Raw genomic sequence first — 22,339 nt, forward strand, 5'->3', positions numbered from 1 at the left:
CCCTATTCAACACAGGAAAACCAGTTTTCAGTTTATAAAAATACAGCAGAGTAGACCTACAGTGTGCATGTTTTACCCACAAGTAAGTGCCAAAAGGAAAATGACATTTATCTAGTAATATTGAATTAAAGTACACTGATACAAACCTATTTGTATGTTTCCTTTAAATATCAATACACTGTTTAAAAACTAGTAACAATGTTGTAACATATTTTAGTTTGAGAAAATCAGCCAATGACCATCAACAGGACCGGTTCCAGGCATAAGAGACATAAGCAGTCGCTTGGGGCACCTGTCAGCCAGGGGGCCCCAGACCCCCAAAATATAAATAGTGCCTTCAGAAAGTTCACACCTATTTTCCACATTTTATCAAGTTACAACCCGAATTTAAAATGGATTAAACTTAGATTTTGTGTCACTGACCTACACACAATACCCCATAATGTCAAAGTGGAATGATGTTTTTAGAAATGAAAACCTGAACTGCCTCGAGTCAATAAGTATTCAATCTTATGGAAAGCCAGAATAAGATCAGGATTAAAAAATTGGTTAACAAGTCACATAATAAGTTGTATGGACTCTGTGTGCAATAATAGTGTTTAACATGATTCTTTAATGACTACCTAATTCCTGTACACCACACATACAATTATCTGTAAGGTCCCTCAGCTGAGCAGTGCATTTCAAACACAGATTCAACCAAAGTCCAGGGAGGGTCTCCAATGTCTCGCTAAGAAGTGGACCTATTGGTACATGGGTAAAAAAATAAAATAAATAAATAAGTAATTGAATATCCCTTTGAGCATTGTGAAGTTATTAATTACACTTTGGATAGTGCATCAATATACCCAGTAACTACATCGATGCAGCTGTCCTTCCTAACTCAGTTGCCGGAGAGGAATAAAACCGCTCCGGGATTTCACCATGAGGCCAATGGTGATATTAAACCTGTTACAGAGTTTAATGGCTGTGATAAGAGAAAACTGAGGATGGATCAACAACATTTTGGGGCGGCAGGGTAGCCTAGTGGTTAGAGCGTTGGACTAGTAACCGGAAGGTTGCAAGTTCAAACCCCCGAGCTGACAAGGTACAAATCTGTCGTTCTGCCCCCGAACAGGCAGTTAACCAGCTGTTCCCAGGCCGTCATTGAAAATAAGAATTTGTTCTTAACTGACTTGCCTGGTTAAATAAAGGTTAAAATAAATCAATTGTACTTACTCCCCAATACTAACCCAAATGACAGAGTGAAAATAAGGAAGCCTGTACAGAATTTTAAAAAAATATTCCCAAACATGCATGTCCTGAATACAAAGTGTTATGTTTGGGGCAAATCCAACACCACACATCACTTAGTACCACTCTTCATATTTTCAGGCATGGTTGTGGCTACATTTTGTTATGCTTATCCTCATCAAGAACTATGGAGTTTTTTTTAGGATAAAAATAAACTGAATAGAGCTAAGCACAGGCTAAATCCTGGAAGAAAACCTGGTTCAGTCTGCTATCCAACAGACACTGGGAGACAAATTCACCTTTCATCAGGACAATTACCTAAAACAAGGCCAGATATACACTGGAGTTGCTAACCAAGACGACATTGAATGTTTCTGAGTGGCCTAGTTGCAGTTTTGACTTAAATCCACTCGACAATCTATGGGAAGACTTGAAAATGCCTGTCTAGCAATGATCAACAACCAACTTGATAGAGCTTGAACATGTTTTAAAGAATAATGTGCAAATATTGTACAATCCAGGTGTCCAAAGCTCTTGGAGATTTACCCAGAAAGAATCACAGCTGTAATCACTGCCAAAGGGGATTCTAACATGCATTGACTCAGGGGTGGAAATACTTGTGGAAATGCTATATTTCTATATTTCATTTTCAATAAATTAGAAAAAAGATAGCTGAGATTTTTAATTTAATTTGATTCATTTTGAATTCAGGCTATATAACAACAAAATATGTTCAAGGGGTGTCGATACTTTATGAAGGCACTGTATATATTTTTTCAAGAACTCAAATCGGGGTCTCAACTTACTATTGAGAGTAAGAATAATAGAATACACCACGTTCAATTTGGAAATGTCATTGTGCATCAGCAATTGTTCTCGTTATGTAGGTCACTTCCAGTCACTCAATTATTGCTTGTTAGTCTAGCCAGCTATCTAAACCTGTCCGAATAGCGACCAGGCACATGCCCAGGGAACCTGACCTCCAGGGGGCACACAATGATTTTGTTAGTCATTCTCACTCAGATATTATATTAACATGACATAAGATTACAAAATGTGTAGAATTCCAGGAAATTAGCTTTAAAACTGCAAAAATGTCACTCCACCCCACGGCAAAAATCAGAAGATTTGCAGGAAATTAGCTTTAAAACTGATTTTTTTCTACAATTGCAAGGTTCTCACCGCCCCATGGCAAAATGTGTAGAATTTCAGAAAACTTGCTTTAAAAATATCCATTGCAGCCATTTTTAATCTCAATATCAAATCATTTCTGGGTAACAAATAAGTACCTTACTGTGATTGTTTTAAATTAAAAATGGCCAAAAAGAAACAAAAATGGCTTCTTAAAGAGCAATTTGTCAAGAAAGAATTTCATTAGTACTGTCTGGGAGGGGTCTGAGTGGAGAGGGGAAATCTGACCATGAGCTGTTATTGGCAGATTTGGAACCCTTTCTTATTGGTTTATTTACTCATTTACCGCATGGTGAGGTAACCATGGAAGGCCAACAACTCAAACAGCTCTTACACTAAAAGGGTATTATCATCATCAGCTTCATGTTCACAGTATTATATGTATTAAGGATCCCCATTAGCTGTTGCCTTGCTGGGGTCCAAAAACATTCAACATTCATTTTATATACAATTTAAAATATTACATTTAACACATTAAGTGTGTTCCCTCAGGCTACTACTCTACTATCACATCTAATACAACATCCATTTGTAGGTGTGTAGAGTGCATGCCTTATCATGTGTATGTGTGTGTGTGTGTCTCTTCACAGTCCCCGCTGTTCCATACAGTGTATTTTTATTGGATTCTACTGCTTGCATCAGTTACCTGATGTGGAATAGAGTTCCATGTAGCCATGGCTCCATGTAGTACTGTGCGCCTCCCATAGTCTGTTCTTGACTTGAGGATTGTGAAGAGACGTTACAGTCAACCTTATTCCAACCTCCCAGTGTAGAAATATATATAAAACACAGGAAAATAAAAATGTTGACTGCACTGGGCCTTTAAAACTGCAGAATGTTCTCTGCAACCCATGGCGAAATGTGTAGAAAATCTCCCCAATTTACAGTGCCACAAGGCCACGCGATGAGTAGTAGCATAGGATTTGTGCATTCAGATGGTCTACTACTGTAACAGCAACAGGACTTTGGACATTCAGGTCATAATCTGGCAGCAACCTAGGCACGGCTTAATTTATAATAGAGTGTGGCTTACCCAGTGGCTTACCCAATGACTTACCCAATGACTTACCCAATGGCCTACCCAATGGCCTACCCAATGGCCTACCCAATGGCCTACCCAATGGCCTACCCAATGGCCTACCCAATGGCCTTACCCAATGGCTTACCCAATGGCTTACCCAATGGCTTACCCAATGGCTTACCCAGTTCTGCATCTGAACCTTTTCCCAACACATGGGAAAGAATAAAGATGTGATTGTACAATTGAAATAGATTTTCCCCCATAAAGACACTTTCCCCTGTAAAAAGTTGCATTTAACTCCCAGCTGCAACCACTGTACATATTTGATCTGGTTGAAAACACACTAATACACTCCAGTAGTCTTAACTATTCCTGCATTATCGCTCCAGGAAACTCTTACTGTAAACTATACATTGCAAACTTGATGGCACATTCATTATAAAAACACAAGTCTACTGAAAAACACAATGCAGTGAACCATCACAGTGCTGTGGAGATCAAGATGGCTTCTCTAAAGGGAGCCGTTTCCTGCTCCTCCTACCCCCAACACAAGCTAGGGTGGATGTATGGTCGAGAAAGGGTGCGGTCAGGGTGGGGTCACCTCCTCTCTCATGGAAGCCAGTGCTGAATGAATGCGCACATGGAGCCTGTTCTCAAAGTCATAGCCAGCATAGTTCTCCTGTACAAACACACACACGACATTACTGCATCACATAGAAATATTCACACGTGCACATACCGGTAAGGAAATATAAAATAATATAAAATGCATATTATGGATGACTGTCAGACTTGATTGATCATTCCAAATACTGCAGCTGAAAGCTACACGTTTTAAAAAAAACGAGGATACACTCTTGGCCCATACTGTAGAAGTGAAGTTCTACTGTACCTTGGCCTGGAGCATCAGAGCTCTGCCCTTCGCTTCAGACTGAGAAGAGAAGAACCACAATCTCAATCAACTACCGCATTAAGCAAAATACACTTTCTCTCCTCGGGGTTGACACGTTGCGCGATACACCATATGCACAGCTCACCTCAGGGCTGTCCAGTAAGACGCAGCCTAACTCATAGATGGAGTAGGGCTGCACATAGGAGTTGTTTTGATGACCCATCTCATCTCTGGCAGCCAGATGGAAGCACTGCAATATTCAATGACATAATAAAGAGTAGTAAACATTCACTATTCTGACTACATTAATATTTGTCGGTAAATACTATGAGTACATTGTTTTCAATACATATAAATATGGTGAGGAGACAGAACCTGAATGGAGTCGTTCATGTTGCCGAGACATCGATGTATGTCACCAAGGAGCAGGTTTTTCAGGCCAGCAAATGAGATGTCATCTAGTTCCTGCAGAACTAAGAGGAGACAGAAAAAAAACACTGAATTTCCTTCCAGATTCACAGGAATTCACTTTCACGGCACCACCACAACTACTCAGTGAAAGCACAATAAACACGCTGACTGAGATTGTAGCAGATCCTGGAAGTGTGTGATGTCCTGCATAGCCAAAAGAGAATAGGCTATAATTGAATGTGCAGCAACTATGGTGGTTGGGACTGGGAGTTTGATCATGTGCATAGCTATTGCGGAGACCGTATTAAGTCAAATTCCACGGGACCGTTGAGTCGTGGTAATCACCTCCTAATGCGATCTGTACATGAATGGCGCTGATGCGTTTGTAGTACCCAACTTGGTAACGGCCGTCAGGTCGCTAATGGCCTAGTGCTCAGCACTCCATTGTCCCTCCATCAGGTTCTAATGGCCTAGTGCTCAGCACTATGTTGTCCCTCCATCAGGTTCTAATGGCCTAGTGCTCAGCACTATGTTGTCCCTCCATCAGGCCCTAATGGCCTAGTGCTCAGCACTCTGTTGTCCCTCCATCAGGTTCTAAGGGCCTAGTGCTTAGCACTCTGTTGTCCCTCCATCAGGCCCTAATGGCCTAGTGCTCAGCACTCTGTTGTCCCTCCATCAGGCCCTAATGGCCTAGTGCTCAGCACTCTGTTGTCCCTCCATCAGGCCCTAATGGCCTAGTGCTCAGCACTCTGTTGTCCCTCCATCAGGCCCTAATGGCCTAGTGCTCAGCACTCTGTTGTCCCTCCATCAGGCCCTAATGGCCTAGTGCTCAGCACTCTGTTGTCCCTCCATCAGGCCCTAATGGCCTAGTGCTCAGCACTCTGTTGTCCCTCCATCAGGCCCTAATGGCCTAGTGCTCAGCACTCTGTTGTCCCTCCATCAGGTTCTAAGGGCCTAGTGCTCAGCACTATGTTGTCCCTCCATCAGGTTCTAAGGGCCTAGTGCTCAGCACTCTGTTGTCCCTCCATCAGGCCCTAATGGCCTAGTGCTCAGCACTATGTTGTCCCTCCATCAGGCCCTAATGGCCTAGTGCTCAGCACTATGTTGTCCCTCCATCAGGTTCTAAGGGCCTAGTGCTCAGCACTATGTTGTCCCTCCATCAGGTTCTAATGGCCTAGTGCTCAGCACTATGTTATCCCTCCATCAGGCCCTAATGGCCTAGTGCTCAGCACTATGTTGTCCCTCCATCAGGTTCTAATGGCCTAGTGCTCAGCACTATGTTATCCCTCCATCAGGCCCTAATGGCCTAGTGCTCAGCACTATGTTGTCCCTCTAATCACTCTGACATCAATGCAAATACCACAGAAAATCACATCCCATGAAAAACAGTACCATGCACCATTAGACTATTGTTTTTTATTATTTTTATTTATTTCACCTTAATTTAAATAGGCCATAGGAGTTGGTGAGGGAAATAAAAGTCTCCAACTTCAGCCATTTTTGCAATTCGTTCCAGTCATTGGCAGCAGAGAACTGGAAGGAAAGGCGGCCAAATTAGGTGTTGGCTATGGGGATGATCCGTGAGATATACCTGCTGGAACGTGTGCTACGGGTGGGTGTTGTTATCATGACCAGTGAACTGAGATAAGGCAGAGCTTTACCTAGCATAGACTTATGATGACCTGGAGCCAGTGGGTCTGGCGACGAATATGTAGCGAGGGCCAGCCGACTAGAGCATACAGGTCGCAGTGGTGGGTGGTATAAGGTGCTTTGGTAACAAAACGGATGGCACTGTGATAGACTGCATCCAGTTTGCTGAGTAGAGTGCTGGAAGCTATTTTGTAGATGACACCGCCGAAGTCAAGGATCGGTAGGATAGTCAGTTTTACTAGGGTAAGTTTGGCGGCGTGAGTGAAGGAGGCTTTGTTGCGAAATAGAAAGCCAATTCTAGATTTGATTTTGGATTGGAGATGTTTAATAAGAGTCTGGAAGGAGAGTTTACAGTCTAGCCAGACACCTAGGTATTTATAGTTCTCCACATATATCTGGGTCAGAAGGTGGATCAGCAGCAAGAGCTACGTCATTGATATATACAAAGAAAAGAGTCGGCCCAAGAATTGAACCCTGTGGTACCCCCATAGAGGCTGCCAGAGGTCCGGACAACATGCCCTCCGATTTGAAACACTGAACGCTGTCTGCAAAGTAGTTGGTGAACCATGCGAGGCAGTCGTCAGAAAAACCAAGGCTATTGAGTCTGCCGATAAGAATACGGTGATTGACAGAGTCGAAAGCCTTGGCCAGGTCGATGAAGATGGCTGCACAGTACTGTCTTTTATCGATGGCGGTTATGATATCGTTTAGTACCTTGAGCGTGGCTGAGGTGTACCCGTGACCGGCTCGGAAGCCAGATTGCACAGCGGAGAAGGTACGGTGTGATTCGAAATGGTCAGTGATCTGTTTATTAACTTGGCTTTCAAAGACTTTAGATAGGCAGGGCAGGATGGATATAGGTCTGTAACAGTTTGGGTCTAGGGTGTCACCCCCTTTGAAGAAAGCAGCTTTCCAATTTTAGGGATCTCGGACGATACGAATGAGAGGTTGAACAGGCTGGTAATAGGGGTTGCAACAATGGCAGCGGATAGTTTTAGAAAGAGAGGGTCCAGATTGTCTAGCCTAGCTGATTTGTACTGGTCCAGGTTTTGCAGCTCTTTCAGAACATCTGCTGTCTGGATATGGATGAAGGAGAAGTTGGGGAGGCTTGGGCGAGTAGCTGCGGGGGGGGGGAGCTGTTGGCCGGGGTTGGAGTAGCCAGGAGGAAGGCATGGCCAGCCGTTGAGAAATGCTTATTGAAATGTTCGATTATCATGGATTTATCAGTGGTGACCGTGTTACCTAGCCTCGGTGCAGTGGGCAGCTGGGAGGAGGTGCTCTTGTTCTCCATGGACTTTACAGTGTCCCAAAACTTTTGGGAGTTAGAGCTACAGGATGCGAATTTCTGCTTGAAAAAGCTAGCCTTTGCTTTCCTGACTGACTGCGTGTATTGGTTCCTGACTTCCTGAGCAGTTGCATATCGTGGGGACTATTCAATGCTATGGCAGTCCGCCACAGGATGTTTTTGTGCTGGTCAAGGGCAGTCAGGTCTGGAGTGAAGGGGGCATGCTTATCTAAGATGGGCTATATCTGTTCTTAGTCCTGCATTTTTTGAATGGGGCATGCCTATCTAAGATGGTGAGGAAATTACTTTTAAATTACTTTTAAAGAATGACCAGGCATCCTCGACTGACGGGATGAGGTCAATATCCTTCCAGGATACCCGGGCCAGGTCGATTAGAAAGGCCTGCTCGCAGAAGTGTTTAGGGAGCGTTTGACAGTGATGAGGGGTGGTGGTTTGACCGCGGACCCATAGCAGATACAGGCAATGAGGCAGTGATCGCTGAGATCCTGATTGAAAACAGCGGAGGTGTATTTGGAGGGAAAGTTGGTCAGGATAATGTCTATGAAGGTGCCCATGTTTACGGATCTAGGGTTGTACCTGGTGGGTTCCTTGATGATTTGTTTGAGATTGAGGGCATCTAGCTTAGATTGTAGGACTGCCGGGGTGTTAAGCATATCCCAGTTTGGTCACCTAACAGAACGAACTCTGAAGCTAGATGGGGGGTGATCAATTCACAAATGGTGTCCAGGGCACAGCTGGGAGTGGAGGAGGGGGGGGGGGGTCGATAGCAGGCGGCAACAGTAAGAGACTTATTTCTGGAGAGGTTCATTTTTAAAAGTATAAGTTCAAACTGTTTGGGTATAGACCTAGAAGGTATGACAGAACTTTGCAGGCTCTCTGCAGTAGATTGCAACTCCTCCCCCTTTGGCAGTTCTATCTTGACGGAAAATGTTTGACATCACTGTGATGATCAATTTGAAGAAAGAAGTTCAACAAAACTTCAAAACAGTGGAAAACATGGTCATTGTGGATCTTGTTTCAAAGCTAAACAACAAAATGGACAGCACTTTCTAAGGTGAAGATTAATTAAAAGCATTTAAGACGTTGCATGTAGATCACGATACGCATATTAGAGCTTACAGTATATACATAGGCCTATGAGTCCAAGCCTGAAAAAAAGCCATTACAATAGTGGTTAATAACCTACACAGCATATTACGCACGGCAGAAACACACTTTGCTACATCATTGGTCTAGCCTATACCCCAAAATTAAATCATTTTTTCCCCTCTTCATAATTAATAGGCTAACATTTAGCTACAGAATCTCTCACCACTGTGCGTTTCCATCTCCTCCTCGCTCTCCTTCATTCCTTTCTCGAGAGCACAGAGGGGCTTGTCAACTGTTTAATCAAATACGTTTCGTTGTGAAAATATGTTACGATCAAATGTTCCCTCACAGATTACACTAGGTTTCCCATATTAAGAACTGGGTAGCTGCAGGAACAGTGTTGGGGAGCCCCTGGCATACAGAGTTCGGGCAGAATATCACCTGTCGCCCAGCGAGAGGCTGCTCCGCAAACAGTGGTTGATGCGTGGAGTGAAGTAAGTGTTCTGATAAGCCCAGACATTTCTATATGCCACCCAGTGAAAGAAGAGTTCTGATGGTGGCCACTATAAAGAGGATCCCAGCTGCTACTACGATTATTTCTCCGCTATTAATATGAAGCACATTTCTCCGCTGCTTTTTTCCCCTGCCCGTTTGATAAAATGGGCCATTCTAAATCGAAATGACTTTAATATATTTCAAGCCAACATTAAATTGAGAAAAGTCTGATGGGTGAGAATATGATCACTTCATGAGAGAACAGCGTGTGCCGCCTGAGGCAAGGAACAGAGCGCATCACACAGCGCATTTCTGGCTTGATTTCTAAGACATTCTAAGGTTTCTCTCTCTAAATCTGGCGTATAGGACCCGCTTCAAATGATCACTTTTATGATCAACATAGCCACTTCATATGTGCCCTCGTTCGGGGAGGAGAAAAACATCCTTTCTATTTTATTCAGCTAAGCTCAATTATATTCTTCTTCCCATAAAAATCATATGATATAAAATAATGGCATGGGATTTATCAGCACATCTTGTCTGCTAAATAAACTAGCCTAGAGCTTCGGCTGCCATTGGCACGGCACATAGCCAGATAACATACAGGCCGACTCAGAAGATGACATTCTGTTCTTCTGAAATACATTTTCTCCATATCATAATGTTTCATTAGACCTGCCTAAAACAAATAATGGATTCATTGTGATGGTATATATTAAATGGATTCAGGCTTTAAAAATATATATATTTCAAAGGCGTTCATCAGCGACTTGTATGCGTGGAGGCCTGGAGATGCTGAAAATGTTTACGTTCATTTACCGAGAGACAGGCAGTAACATGAGTTACCGGCTGATAAAATGTCATCAACGCCACAGCCCTATGTATGAGGGGTCTGTCTGTTTGTGTGGATGTGGTCTGTGTTTACTGTCCGTTTTCACAGCGTACCTTGGCTCATGGTCTGCAGCTTAGCGGTGGAGCAGTTAGGCAGGGCCTTCCACAGGTAGAGCACCTCGATCACAGCCAGGATACACAGCTCTCTGGATGGGGCGTGTTTGCTGAGCCTCTGCGCCTGCACACACACAGGCGCACGTTTACCAATTACTCGCTACCCAATCAACTGCCAATTTTCCTCCATACAATTACTACAGATCACCGTGAAACTGTGTGACTCACAAAAGGATTTCTCCTCACTGGAAGTCATGGTTCACATGGATATCTATAGAAGTGTGCTGTTGCCAGCCCCACACTCACCCTCTGCATAGAGAACTGTTCTATCTGATTGTTGTTCCGTTTCAAAAGCTTGTGTACGTCCTTGAAGACAGCGGCCGCTCCCTCCAGATCTCCTGACGCTCCCTGGCACACTATACCACAAACACAGAGCGATGTCCAGGCGTTAAGAGTCTGCAGGGTATCTCAACAGCAACATACAACCATTATCAGAGGATGTAAGCCATTATTGCTAATAGTTCAGAAGCTTTTCATTCAGGTGAGTTAGCGTTCCCAGTTACGGAACTTATTTTACTTTTGAAGAAAAAAACAAGAGGGCGTTCTTCTAACCCCGCCTCGAATTCCATGACTTCTAACCTCTGCCCTCTCACCTCCAGTTAGGTAGGTGTAGTAACACTGGGACCAGCGTGACTCGGTCGCCAGACGCTGAAAGGCCTTGTAGGCGTCCCCGCACTTCAGCTCCATCATACTGCACCAGCCTGAGAGCAGAGAGAATGAAGTGTCACTCAGGAACAACAAGGTAATGGTGTTCTATACGTTAAGAGTTGAGGTAGAAGTGAGGAAGTACCTATTTCATACAAACAAATATGTTGGATCTCCCTCTGGTCTGTAGCCAGCTCTAAGGCATTTTGGAAGGACGTCACTGCACTGTTGATCTGGCACTGAATGAGTTGAGGAGAGGGGGAAGATTAGGACACGGAACACACTACAGCCACAGTTGTAGACACAGGTTTCCTTGTGGTATCGGTCTACTTCTGTCTAGGTTGTGTCGAGTAGTGTACACTGCAGCACAAGAAAATAGGTGTTATTATTGGCGACATTTAGGTTGAACTACTTCATTTAAATTGTGTTTAAAAAAATTATCTCTACTGAACATGGCCCAGGCCCTTACCTCCAGACGCTGCACCCTGCCCTTGAAGAATATGAAGAGGGAGGAGTTAGGGTATACGGGCTCCTTTCTCTGGAGGATAGCCTTCGCCTCCATCAGACCGGCCTGTGTGTCTGAGCCGTCCAGGGTAAAGAAGGGTTGCACTACCGTATGGTACCACAAGAGGGCCAACCTGCCACAGGGAGAGAAACCACTGTTATTGACAACAGTGAGAGGAATACCGGTGAACGTCAGCGTTCAGAGAATCAGTCGAGAAACCAAGACATATCACAGCGGTCGGTAAACATATGACTAATTTCAAGTTGAACAGCCTGCTACCACACTCAGCAGATACGTCAGCTGAAAACAAAATCCATCAATATTCTGCAGAATCAACCGTCGCATGCAGCTTAGATGTGGAAGCAACAGCACTTGAAAGTCCAAGACAAATTTCCCTTCAGGCACAAAAAAGTTAATCTTATCTTAAAATGTTGAACATGTGTCTTCCTAAAATAAATACAATCTTTGTTCTCTGCCAAGGCCTTGAAGTTCAACCAGGACAGGGGCCTCAGCCAGCTTCTCTCTATTATTAAAGCAGATCATCTTGGCCCCTGGCAGAGTGGCAGAGAGCTAATGGGTTTCAGGTCTGGTGAAGGCTGTGGTTTTATCCCAAATGACAACCTATTACCTATATAGTGTACAACTTGGGCCCTGTGGGTCCTGGCCAAATGCATTGCACTACGGGTGCCATGTGGGACACACCCTGTGTCTTCTGCCTCCTGCTGTGGATATGTGGGCAGAATCAAATAGCAGAGAATTTCTAATCAGTATGGTGGTGACAGTAATAAATAAGCTGTTCAATATGAATCACTGATAGTCCCGAGGGCTCCCGAGTGGCGCAGCGGTCTAAGGCACTGCATCTCAGTGCTAGAGGCGTCACTACAGGTCCTGGTTCGATTCCAGGTTGTATCACAACCGGCCGCGATTGGGAGTCCCATAGGGCGGAACACAATTGGCCCAGCGTCGTCCGGGTTAGGGTTTGGCAGTAGGCAGTCATCGTAAATAAGAATTTGTTCTTAACCAACATGCCTAGTTAAATAAAGGTAAAAATATCTAAATAAATATTCAGAGCCAGCTAAGCTGCATCCTGCTTGCTGGTTCTTTTCTCTTCCCAAATAATCACACTACTCTGTCTAGTCCATGTATAAGGCTACATTACGTAGGATTACTACATATATTTTCTATCACTAAATACATGGTCACCATGTCCATATGAAATATGTTGAATGAGATAAATTATTACACCGCAATGACCCCAAACACAGTTCAAGTAAATAAAGTAAAATAAACCAACACGAGACAAAAAAAAACAACAAAAAAAACAGACACCCCATGGTCGGTAGTGGTACACCTACTCACGTAGCTAAGGGGGCCTTCATGTCCTTACTTTCACTGGCATACGCAAGGGCGGACAGCCCCTGGTGACGGTCGCCGGGGAAACCCAGAAGGTTGACGATCTTCAGCAGGTGCGGCGGTATCATGGAGATGCACAGGTGGAACAGGCCGTAGCCAAAACTGACCGAGCCCTTAAGCCGGGCTAGGGCCTCCGGGCTCACCCCATTGGTCCTCTGGGTTGGGAGCTTGGCCGCGCCGTGGTTGGCCTGGTCAGGGGATGGAGAGGGAGACGCCTGCTGGTCGGAGGACCTCCTCTTGCTGCAATCCTGCAGCTGGCTGATGTCGCTGTAACACTTGTTGTACATCTTCCAGGCTTTGCGGAGGATCCAGCCTCCTCTGATGTATGCTGGGTGGGTTTGGGAGAGGGGAAGTCCATGAGATATGATTAACATCAAGCAGTGGGATGTTAGAGTACTGAGAGACATGGTCTAGATACCAAGGCCCATTACAGCAAATCACTTATTGAGCATACATTATAATCAGCACGCAAGATATTGAAACAGACCTACGATCTTCTTAACCGTACCAGTGAGTAGCCACAACACAGTGCAGTCATTCAGTCTAGTAGTAGCAGCACAGCCGATCCGTCAGTCAGCTATAAGCCTACACGCAGGTCAAGGTCGAAGTGATGAGGCGTCTCACCTGACAGTTCCTGTTTGATGAAGGAGAGGACAGCGAGGTACACCTGGCAGTCTGCCACAAGGATCTGTCTCTGGAGGCGGTCTACTATAGCCACCCCTGATCTCTGGGGGTCCTGGAGGAAGGCCAAACACACAGAGCACGGTGATGTCAACATCTAAATTGTAGAGCAAGGCCAAACATACATCTGTAGCAAGGCCAAACACAGCACCGCGAGAGAATATGACGTCAACTTGACATTGGCAGACCGCAAGACAAGTCAGGCGTGTGTGGATAGAGGAGATGTATGAGATGTATCATACAGGTATGAGCTTCTCAATTTGTAAGTCGCTCTGGATAAGAGCGTCTGCTAAATGACTTAAATGTAAATGTAGGTTAATTAGGTGTGCGTGAACACATTGTATTTTCACTTACACTCCTCCTGATCTTGTTTTTGATCGTCTCGATGACCCCGGCATTGTCTCGCTCACAAAGTCTCTCCGTGGCTCGGAGGTCATCAAAGGCTGTCTGCATCTTCTCCTCCTCAAACGTCATCATGGCATTCTACACACACACACACAGGCAGATTCATACACTGCCAGTCAGGGCATTGCTCTCAACCTAGACAGTATGGTAATCTTGGCGTAATGCCTTAACATGTACCAACACTATTGTTTTAAAGTAGGCTAAACAATTATCCTGTCAGCAACAGACACGCTGTCAAATATATTGGCACCCTTGCACTATACAAGTTTATGTTTTCACCCCTTAGGTACCTTACATTACCACAGGTAAGAAACTACACGGTAAACAAAATCAAATTCATTTCTACGTTGGGCTCCTGTTGCAGTTGTAAATCAAATAATTACACGTATGAACACTAAACATTTTTCATTTCAACTTATTTTAGAGGAAATAGTGAAACGTGCAAGAATGCCAATATATTTGCCCTCAACTGTAGAACAACGAAAAAGCACAGCTGGCCAATCAACTATTCATCCTGGATTTACCAGACTAACATTTCATCTGCCGTGATCATTTCCAAAGACGTGCACAAATAGTTTATTCCCTGTCAGTATTCAAACCCACCGTGAGCCAATTATATCAGGTTGGTGAATCACCCGCCAGCAGTGTGTGATGCACAGCCATATTAGTGCTGAGGATATCCCGGGTGTGCTATTATTTGTGTGACCTTCAATTCATTCAGTCAATCTGCACCGCAAATGCACAATGACAAGGTCTATGTATGAAATAGAGATGTACTGTGAAAATCCAACTATTGAACTAAAAAAGGTTGGCATTCAATAAAACGTACAACACAACAGACTGTAATACAGACCTCTTCCTGTTCTTCACTCCAATAGAATCCAATTGTCTGCATTGCAGAGTATCAAATGAGAATATCAGTGGAATTTGGGGGACGTACAGTAATTCAGTAAGAAGTTGACCTCCTCTGACCTCTCCACGCCTACTCACCAGGAAGCTGACAAAACTGGCTCCGAAACTCATCAGTGGACTGTGGGTCCTAGAAGAGAGAGGGAGACAGAGAGATGGTTGCGGTAAGGCTAAAACAGGTTGGTTTCTTAAGAGAGACAGCCAGGACAGGTGAAGATGGGTGAGAGCTGTAGAGTTGTTTCAAGTCAAACTTCGGTATCCTCCAGCAATACCGCCTGGATTTCTTCATTGTGCAGAGCGTCTGAAGACAGCGCTCAAAAAAGGTGGCAGAGTCAGGCTAAAGTAATTACTTAAAATGTGATTCGTAAGACTGCTCCATGAGAACGTTTATTAGTCGTCGCATTCATGCCTCAAAGTCTGGATGGTTATTCACTTCCAAGAATGTAGAAGCCTAAATCCTAAACATTTCATTCAAGATGACAGTATAGAATTATGGGAGGATGAAGGTGTCAACATTCAGTTCCCTTCATCTCTTATGACAGCTCAGAGCTCAACATAATTAGTGGGAGGGTGACATTTGGGGTATCAGCAGGAGACAACGCTGTGTGTGTGTGTGTTTGAGGATCTAACTAAGCCGGTTGCGTTTACTCTGGATTTTTCACTTTCAAGTCCCAAAAATGGCCTGCTCCAAATGATTCAGAATTCAGAAGAATGCAAATGTATTTGGTTAGAGGCAGGTGAGTCATTTACTAAGTAATTTCTCTCACATGTGGAAGTAGAAGGTGCCTACAGAGTACAAATAGTCATTCAAACCAGTTTTGAAAAGAGAAAAGAGAACATTTTAGGCCCAAAAGACTCGTTAACAGCTTCTACCCCCAAGCCATAAGACTGCTGAACAATTCATTAAAATGGCCACCCAGACTATCTGCATTGACACCCCCCCCTTTTGTTTTACACTGCTGCTACTCGTTGTTAAGTCTATGCATAGTCACTTCACCCCTACCTACAGTGCATTTGGAAAGTATTCAGAGCCCTTGTTGTTTTCCACATTTTGTTTCATTAAAGCCTTATTCTAAAATGTATTAAATTAATGTTTTTCCTCATCAAATCTACACACAATACCCCATAATGACAAAGTGAAAACAGGTTGACATTTTTGAAAATGTATTAAAAAACACAAGTATTCAGACCCTGTGCTCAGACTCGAAATTCAGACCCAGACTCGAAATTGAGCTCAGGTGTTTCCATTGATCATCCTTGAGATGTTTCTACAACTTCTTCACCTGTGGTAAATTAAATTGAATGGACATGATTTGGAAAGGCACACACCTGTCTATATAAGGTCCTCAGTTGACAGTGAATGTCAGAGCAAAAACAAAGCCACGAAGATGAAGGAATTGTCTGTAGAGCTCCGGGACAGGAGTGTCGAGGCATATATCTGGGAAAGGTACCAAAAAAATGTCTGCAGCATTGAAGGTCCCCAAGAACACAGTGGTCTCCAACTTTGGAAGAATTTGGAACCACCAAGACTCCTCCTAGAGCTGGCTGCCGGCAAAACTGAGCAATCGGGGGAGAAGGGCCTTGGTCAGGTAGGTGACCGAGAAACCAATGGTCACTCTGACAGAGTTCCAGAGTTCCTCTGTGGAGATGGGAGAAGGACAAAAATTGCTGCAGCACTCCACCAATCAGGCCTTTATGTAAAGGCAGTAAAAGGTACATGACAGCCCGCTTGGAATTTGCCAAAAGGCACCTAAAAGACTCTCAGACCATGAGAAACAAGATTCTCTGTTCTAATGAAACCAAGATTTAACGCTTTGGCCTGAATGCCAAGTGTCACGTTTGGAGGAAAGCTGGTACTGTGGTGGTGGCAGCAGCATGCTGTGGTGATGTTTTTCAGTGACAGGGACTGAGAGACAAGTCAGGATCAAGGGAAAAATCATCGGAGCAAAGTACAGACAGATACTTGATGAAGTCCTGAGCACTCTGGTGCAGGTTCTCAGACTGGGGTGAAGGTTCACCTTCCAACAGGACAACGACCCTAAGCACACAGCCAAGACAATGCAAGAGTGGCTTCGGGACAAGTCTGAATGTCCTTGAGTGGCCCAGCCAGAGCATCTCTGGAGAGACCTGAAAATCGCTGTGCAGCGACGCTCCCCATCCAACCTGACAGAGCTTGAAATTATATGCAGAGAAGAATGAGAGAGACTCTCTAAATACAGGTGTGCCAAGCTTGTAGTGTCATACTCAAGAAGACTCGAGGCTGTAATCACTACCAAAGGTGCTTCAAGAAAGTACTGAGTAAAGGGTCTGAATAATTATGTAAATGTGATATTTCAGCTTTTTATTTTTAATACATTTGCAAAATGTCTAAAAATAGTTTTTGCTTTGTCACCATGGGGTATTGTGCGTAGATTGACGCAGATTTGTTTTTAATCAATTTTAGAATAAGGCTGTAACGTAGCAAAATGTGGAAAAAGTCAAGGGGTCTGAATACTCTACACATGCACTGTACAAATGACCTCAACTAACCTGGTATCAGTACCCCCAGTATTTAGCCTCATTATTGTTATTTTATTGTGTTAGTATATTTAGTAAATATTTTCTTAAAACTGCATTGTTGATTAAGGGCTTGTAAAAGTAAGCATTTCACCTGTTGTATTCGGCGCATGTGACAAATAAAATTGGATTTGATTGTACTCCATTATAAAGTGCCAGTAGCCTGGAATCCCGACATTTCATTTAGTGGCTACAGAAAGTATTCAGACCCATTGACTTTTTCCACATTTTGTTGTGTTACAGCCTGAATTTAAAAATAGATTCAAATGAGATGTTTATGGCCCTGGCCTCCACACAATACAAGAGAGATCTGTAGCTAGTTAGCTGCAGGGAGAAACAAAGCAATGTATTAAACAGCTTTATAGAGCCAGCGAGCAGGGAAAGCGGTGTCTACAAACTATGACACAGTTGTGGAAGAGAGAGAGAGAGCTTGCAGGGGTGACGTCAAAATTCTGCTTTCGGCTGTGTAATGGCTGACTTTCACACGTTAGAGTTATGACCACAATATGACAGATGTACATATTCCCTCAGTGGCACTCTCCTCCTGATCTGGTTCAGCTAAGGACACATAGCAATAACAACGTGGAGGAGTTTAAAGTGACTAAAATGTGACAGAAGTCTCACCTGTTTTGAGGCCCACATTTTCAGCAAATATAAACATTAAACTAATAATAAACAAATGGACGGACAGAAACTCAGTTTTTCACAATTCCTGACTTTTAATCCCAGTAAAAATTCCCTGTCTTATGTCAGTTAGGATCACCACCTTATTTTAAGAATGTGAAATGTCAGAATAATAGGAGAGAGAATCATTTATTTCAGCTTTTATTTCTTTCATCACATTCCCAGTGGGTCAGAAGTTTACATACACTCAATTAGTATTTGGTAGCATTGCCTTTAAAATTGTTTAACTTGGGTTTCCGGTAGCCTTCCACAAGCTTCCCACAATAAGTTGGGTGAATTTTGGCCCATTCCTCCTGACAGAGCTGGTGTAACTGAGTCGGGTTTGTAGGCCTCCTTGCTCGCACATGCTTTATCAGTTCTGCGCATAAAATGTTCTATAGAATTGAGGTCAGGGCTTTGTGATGGCCACTCCAATACCTTGACTTTGTTGTCCTTAAGCCATTTTGCCACAACTTTGGAAGTATGCTTGGGGTCATTGTCCATTTGGAAGACCCATTTGCGACCAAACTTTAACTTCCTGACTGATGTCTTGAGATGTTGCTTCAATATATCCACAGGATTTTCCTTCTCACGATGCCATCTATTTTGTGAAGTGCACCAGTCCCTCCTGCAGCAAAGCACCCCCACAACATGATGCTGCCACCCCCGTGCTTCATGGTTGGGATGGTATTATTCGGCTTGCAAGCCTCCCCCTTTTTCCTCCAAACATAACGATGGTCATTATGGCCAAACAGTTCTATTTTTGTTTCATCAGACCAGAGGACATTTCTCCAAAAAGTATGAACTTTGTCCCCATGTGCAGTTGCAACCTGTGGTTTGGCTTTTGTATGGTGGTTTTGGAGCAGTGGCTTCTTCCTTGCTGTGCGGCCTTTCAGGTTATGTCGATATAGATACTTTTGTACCTGTTTCCTCCAGCATCTTCACAAGGTCCTTTGCTGTTGTTCTGGGATTGATTTGCACTTTTCGCACTGAAGTACGTTCATCTCTAGGAGACAGAACGCGTCTCCTTCCTGAGCGGTGTGACGGCTGTGTGTTCCCATGGTGTTTAAACTTGCGTACTATTGTTTGTACAGATGAATGTGGTACCTTCAGGCGTTTGGAAATAGCTCCCAAGGATGAACCAGACTTGTGGAGGTCTACAATTTTTTTCTGATGTTTTGAATGATTTATTTAGATTTTCCCATGATGTCAAGCAAAGAGGCACTGAGTTTGAAGGTAGGCCTTGAAATACATCAACATGTACACATGTTGTACATGATACAGTGAATTATAAGTGAAATAATCTGTCTGTAAACAATTGTTGGAAAAACTACTTGTGTCATGCACAAAGTAGTCCTAACCTACGTGCCAAAACTATAGTTTGTTAACAGGAAATTTGTGGAGTGGTTGAAAAGGTCCTTTCTGGGCACCGTTTGGCACCATTATAGTGCAATGAATGTATTGTTTAGTGTTGTGTAGTGGCTTTGCTGGCATGCATCCCACATTTTGATTTTTTGCCCCACCAAGATTTACATGCTTAAATCACCACTGAATCACATTGACAGCATCCCTTTTGATTTAAACATTACTTTACATACATGTTTGCCCATGGAAGAAGTGGTCAGAAAGTTACATTTTGGACCTGAATACCAAAACATTTAGTTGGACAATTTTGCATACCCCACCATACCATGAGATATCCATGTCATCACTGGAAAAGGTTGAGTTTTATATCATTTCAAAGCTTACAAACAATGTTGTCAATCTATTTCATTATTTATTAAAAAAAAATGTTTTTAAACCTGTAATGTCAATTAACTAAATTATACACACTTTTTTTCTCTCTTCATATTCACATGTTGTAGCTTTGACTATAATTCAGTTGTTCCAACTTCTTATAGTCCCGTACCCCTTCAAACATTCAACCTCCAGCTGCTTACCCCCTCTAGCACCAGGGTCAGAGCACTCTTAAATGTTGTTTTTTGGCATCATTGTGGACGTTAATTAATTTGACTAGGCTACCTGTATTTGACATTGTGTTGTTATTTCGCAAGATGGTTTAATTTTATTTTGGGCAGCGAAACGAGGCTACTCAGGCGAGAGAAGAAAAAAAACTCACCAAAATGTATTGCTCCTTTGGAAAATATAAATGAACGGTTTGAAATTGTGAGAAAAAAAAACGTTTTTTATTTATTAATTTTTTAAAACATGTTAATCACATTTTTATTTGCCGTACCCCCGACGGCATTTACTTCCCCAGTTTGGGACTACATCATCTGAGTTTTTTTTGTTGTTGTGCCAACCACAGGTTGAGACAACATGCTTTTGAATACAGGGTGGTTGTCATTTCAAACACAGAAATATAATTCATAGAATGGACCTATCCCTTCAGACCACTTCAATTTAGCTGGTACATCATTAACATTTTAATTTACATTTTTACTTCTAATTACTAGCACAAAGAATTTCACCGGTTCACCCACAGTCGAATGTCAACTTAAATGGTCATGTCTATTCTCTTATCTATATTTCAATAGGTTTCCCAAGGAGGATTGACAGTAAAATTTAAAACAGATATTCCCATTCAAGTCAACATTCTGTGCATTTCAATTGTAAACCCATTTTAGTACATTTATCAGCCAAAACATGACACCCATCCTGTATTCAATAGCATGTCTCAACTGATGGCGAGCACAACACAAAAATTATAGATGTAAAATAGGGTTTAAAAACTACAACATATGCGTATATTATATATATATATATATAATAATCTAAAAATGCGTAATGTGCTTTCTACTCCATACATTTTCCCTGACACCCAAAAGTACTCGTTACATGTTGATTGCTTAGCAGGACAATAAAATAGTCAAGTTCACGCACTTATAAAGAGAACATGCCGGGTCATCCTACTGCCTCTGATCTGTCGGTCTCACTAAACACAAATGCTTCGTTTGTAAATTATTTCTGAGTATGCCCCTGGCTATCCGTAAATGTCAAAATAAAAAGAATCTAGAAAATGCCTTCTGGTTTGCCTAATGTAGGGACTTTGAAATTATTCACTTTTACTTTTACTTTTGACACAGAAGTTGTTTTAGCAATTTCATTTACTTTCGATACTTAATTACATTTCAAACGAAATACTTTCACTCAAGTAGTATTTTACTGTTCATTTTCTATTAAGGTACTTTTACCCAAGTACTTTTTCCACCAGTGCGAATTGGTTTATACCCTATAGGCCTACTAATCAGTTTCACGTGGCTTCCTCAATCTGAAAAAATAAACCAAGCCCGGAAATAAACTACACAGCCTAAATACTTATAGGATAACTCTTTGAATTCAAACCTTCCCCATATCAATTAACCAATGAAATAGTATTTTAATTTTTGTTTACGGCACAGCACCGTCTAACCTGTATTTTCTGAAAAGTTCATCGCTCTCCTTGAATCCGTTGTTGAGCAGCATGTTTATTCCTTTAAATGCCAACTCTGCATCGTCAATCTGATCCGTCTCCTCATGTTGTTGTGATGGTTCTGGGTCCGCCATCGATCACAACCCGTACGTTTAGTCTCAAGAACAGTTAACCAAGTTCCGATGCTTCGCCTTTCGAACCACAACACACCGGAGAAACGGAAGAGACAGCGGCAGTCTAGACTGGTCGAGAGGCGGTGCACCTCGTCTCGCTGCCGCTACAGTGGGCTTCTACAGTAGCTCACCGCCCACTTCGAACTATTGACACTATCGCATGGTCTTATCATAAATTATAGTTTAATTTGATCAAATGTGCTTGAGGTAGCTCCAAGAATATCATTGGTTTACATTGTTTTCTTCAGCGTTGTCTGTCTTCCGCTCTGTGTTGGGGTGCGTTCCCAAATAATAGAGGAAATGGAAATGCGATGGTATTCTTGCCGCCAGTGATTCAGCCAATGAGCGTATAGTATGTTGAAAATAGTGTTGAGGCGCTAGATATTATCAAAGATTTCACATGTAAAAATGAAGCATATGTTTTTAATAAAATATTGGGGAGTGGGAAATATGCCCTAGTTTCTATATATCAACTACGTTGCAATGTCAAAATGAACAGACTAATATCCAAAAGATGCAACACTAATATTGTTTTTATACTGTAGGCCAGGGTTACCACTGGAGGTCCAGAGCCTGCTGGTTTTCTGTTCTACGTAATAATGCATTGCACACCCCTGGTGTCCCAGGTCTAATGCAGTCCCTGATTAGAGGGGAACAATGAAAAATGCAGTAGTACTTGCTTCA

At 42.8% G+C, this 22,339-nt stretch overlaps 1 protein-coding gene across 4 annotated transcripts; it reads right to left on the reverse strand.

The window, feature by feature from the left end:
- Positions 1–19: 19 nt before the first annotated feature.
- On the reverse strand, positions 20–21,960 carry LOC115103009 (tetratricopeptide repeat protein 39C-like). 4 transcript variants are annotated; one of them, XM_029623551.2, is made up of 15 exons: positions 21,483–21,960; positions 14,933–14,981; positions 14,796–14,831; positions 13,892–14,020; positions 13,481–13,592; positions 12,803–13,184; positions 11,408–11,576; positions 11,084–11,177; positions 10,887–10,994; positions 10,540–10,649; positions 10,234–10,357; positions 4,713–4,810; positions 4,483–4,587; positions 4,338–4,376; positions 20–4,124 (listed from the first exon to the last, which is right to left on the reverse strand). In XM_029623551.2, the coding sequence occupies exons 1-15, from the start codon at positions 21,614–21,616 to the stop codon at positions 4,032–4,034; spliced, it is 1,782 nt and encodes a 593-aa protein (XP_029479411.2). In that variant the 5' UTR covers positions 21,617–21,960; the 3' UTR covers positions 20–4,031. The 4 variants fall into 4 exon arrangements, with proteins under 4 accessions (XP_029479411.2, XP_029479412.2, XP_064861767.1 ...); XM_029623552.2 differs by lacking the exon at positions 14,796–14,831; XM_065005695.1 differs by lacking the exon at positions 21,483–21,960 and having other exon boundaries at positions 13,892–14,668; positions 14,933–14,983.
- Positions 21,961–22,339: the final 379 nt, after the last annotated feature.

Source organism: Oncorhynchus nerka, linkage group LG20, assembly GCF_034236695.1.
Source record: "Oncorhynchus nerka isolate Pitt River linkage group LG20, Oner_Uvic_2.0, whole genome shotgun sequence".
In the NCBI taxonomy this organism is placed as follows: domain Eukaryota; kingdom Metazoa; phylum Chordata; class Actinopteri; order Salmoniformes; family Salmonidae; genus Oncorhynchus; species Oncorhynchus nerka.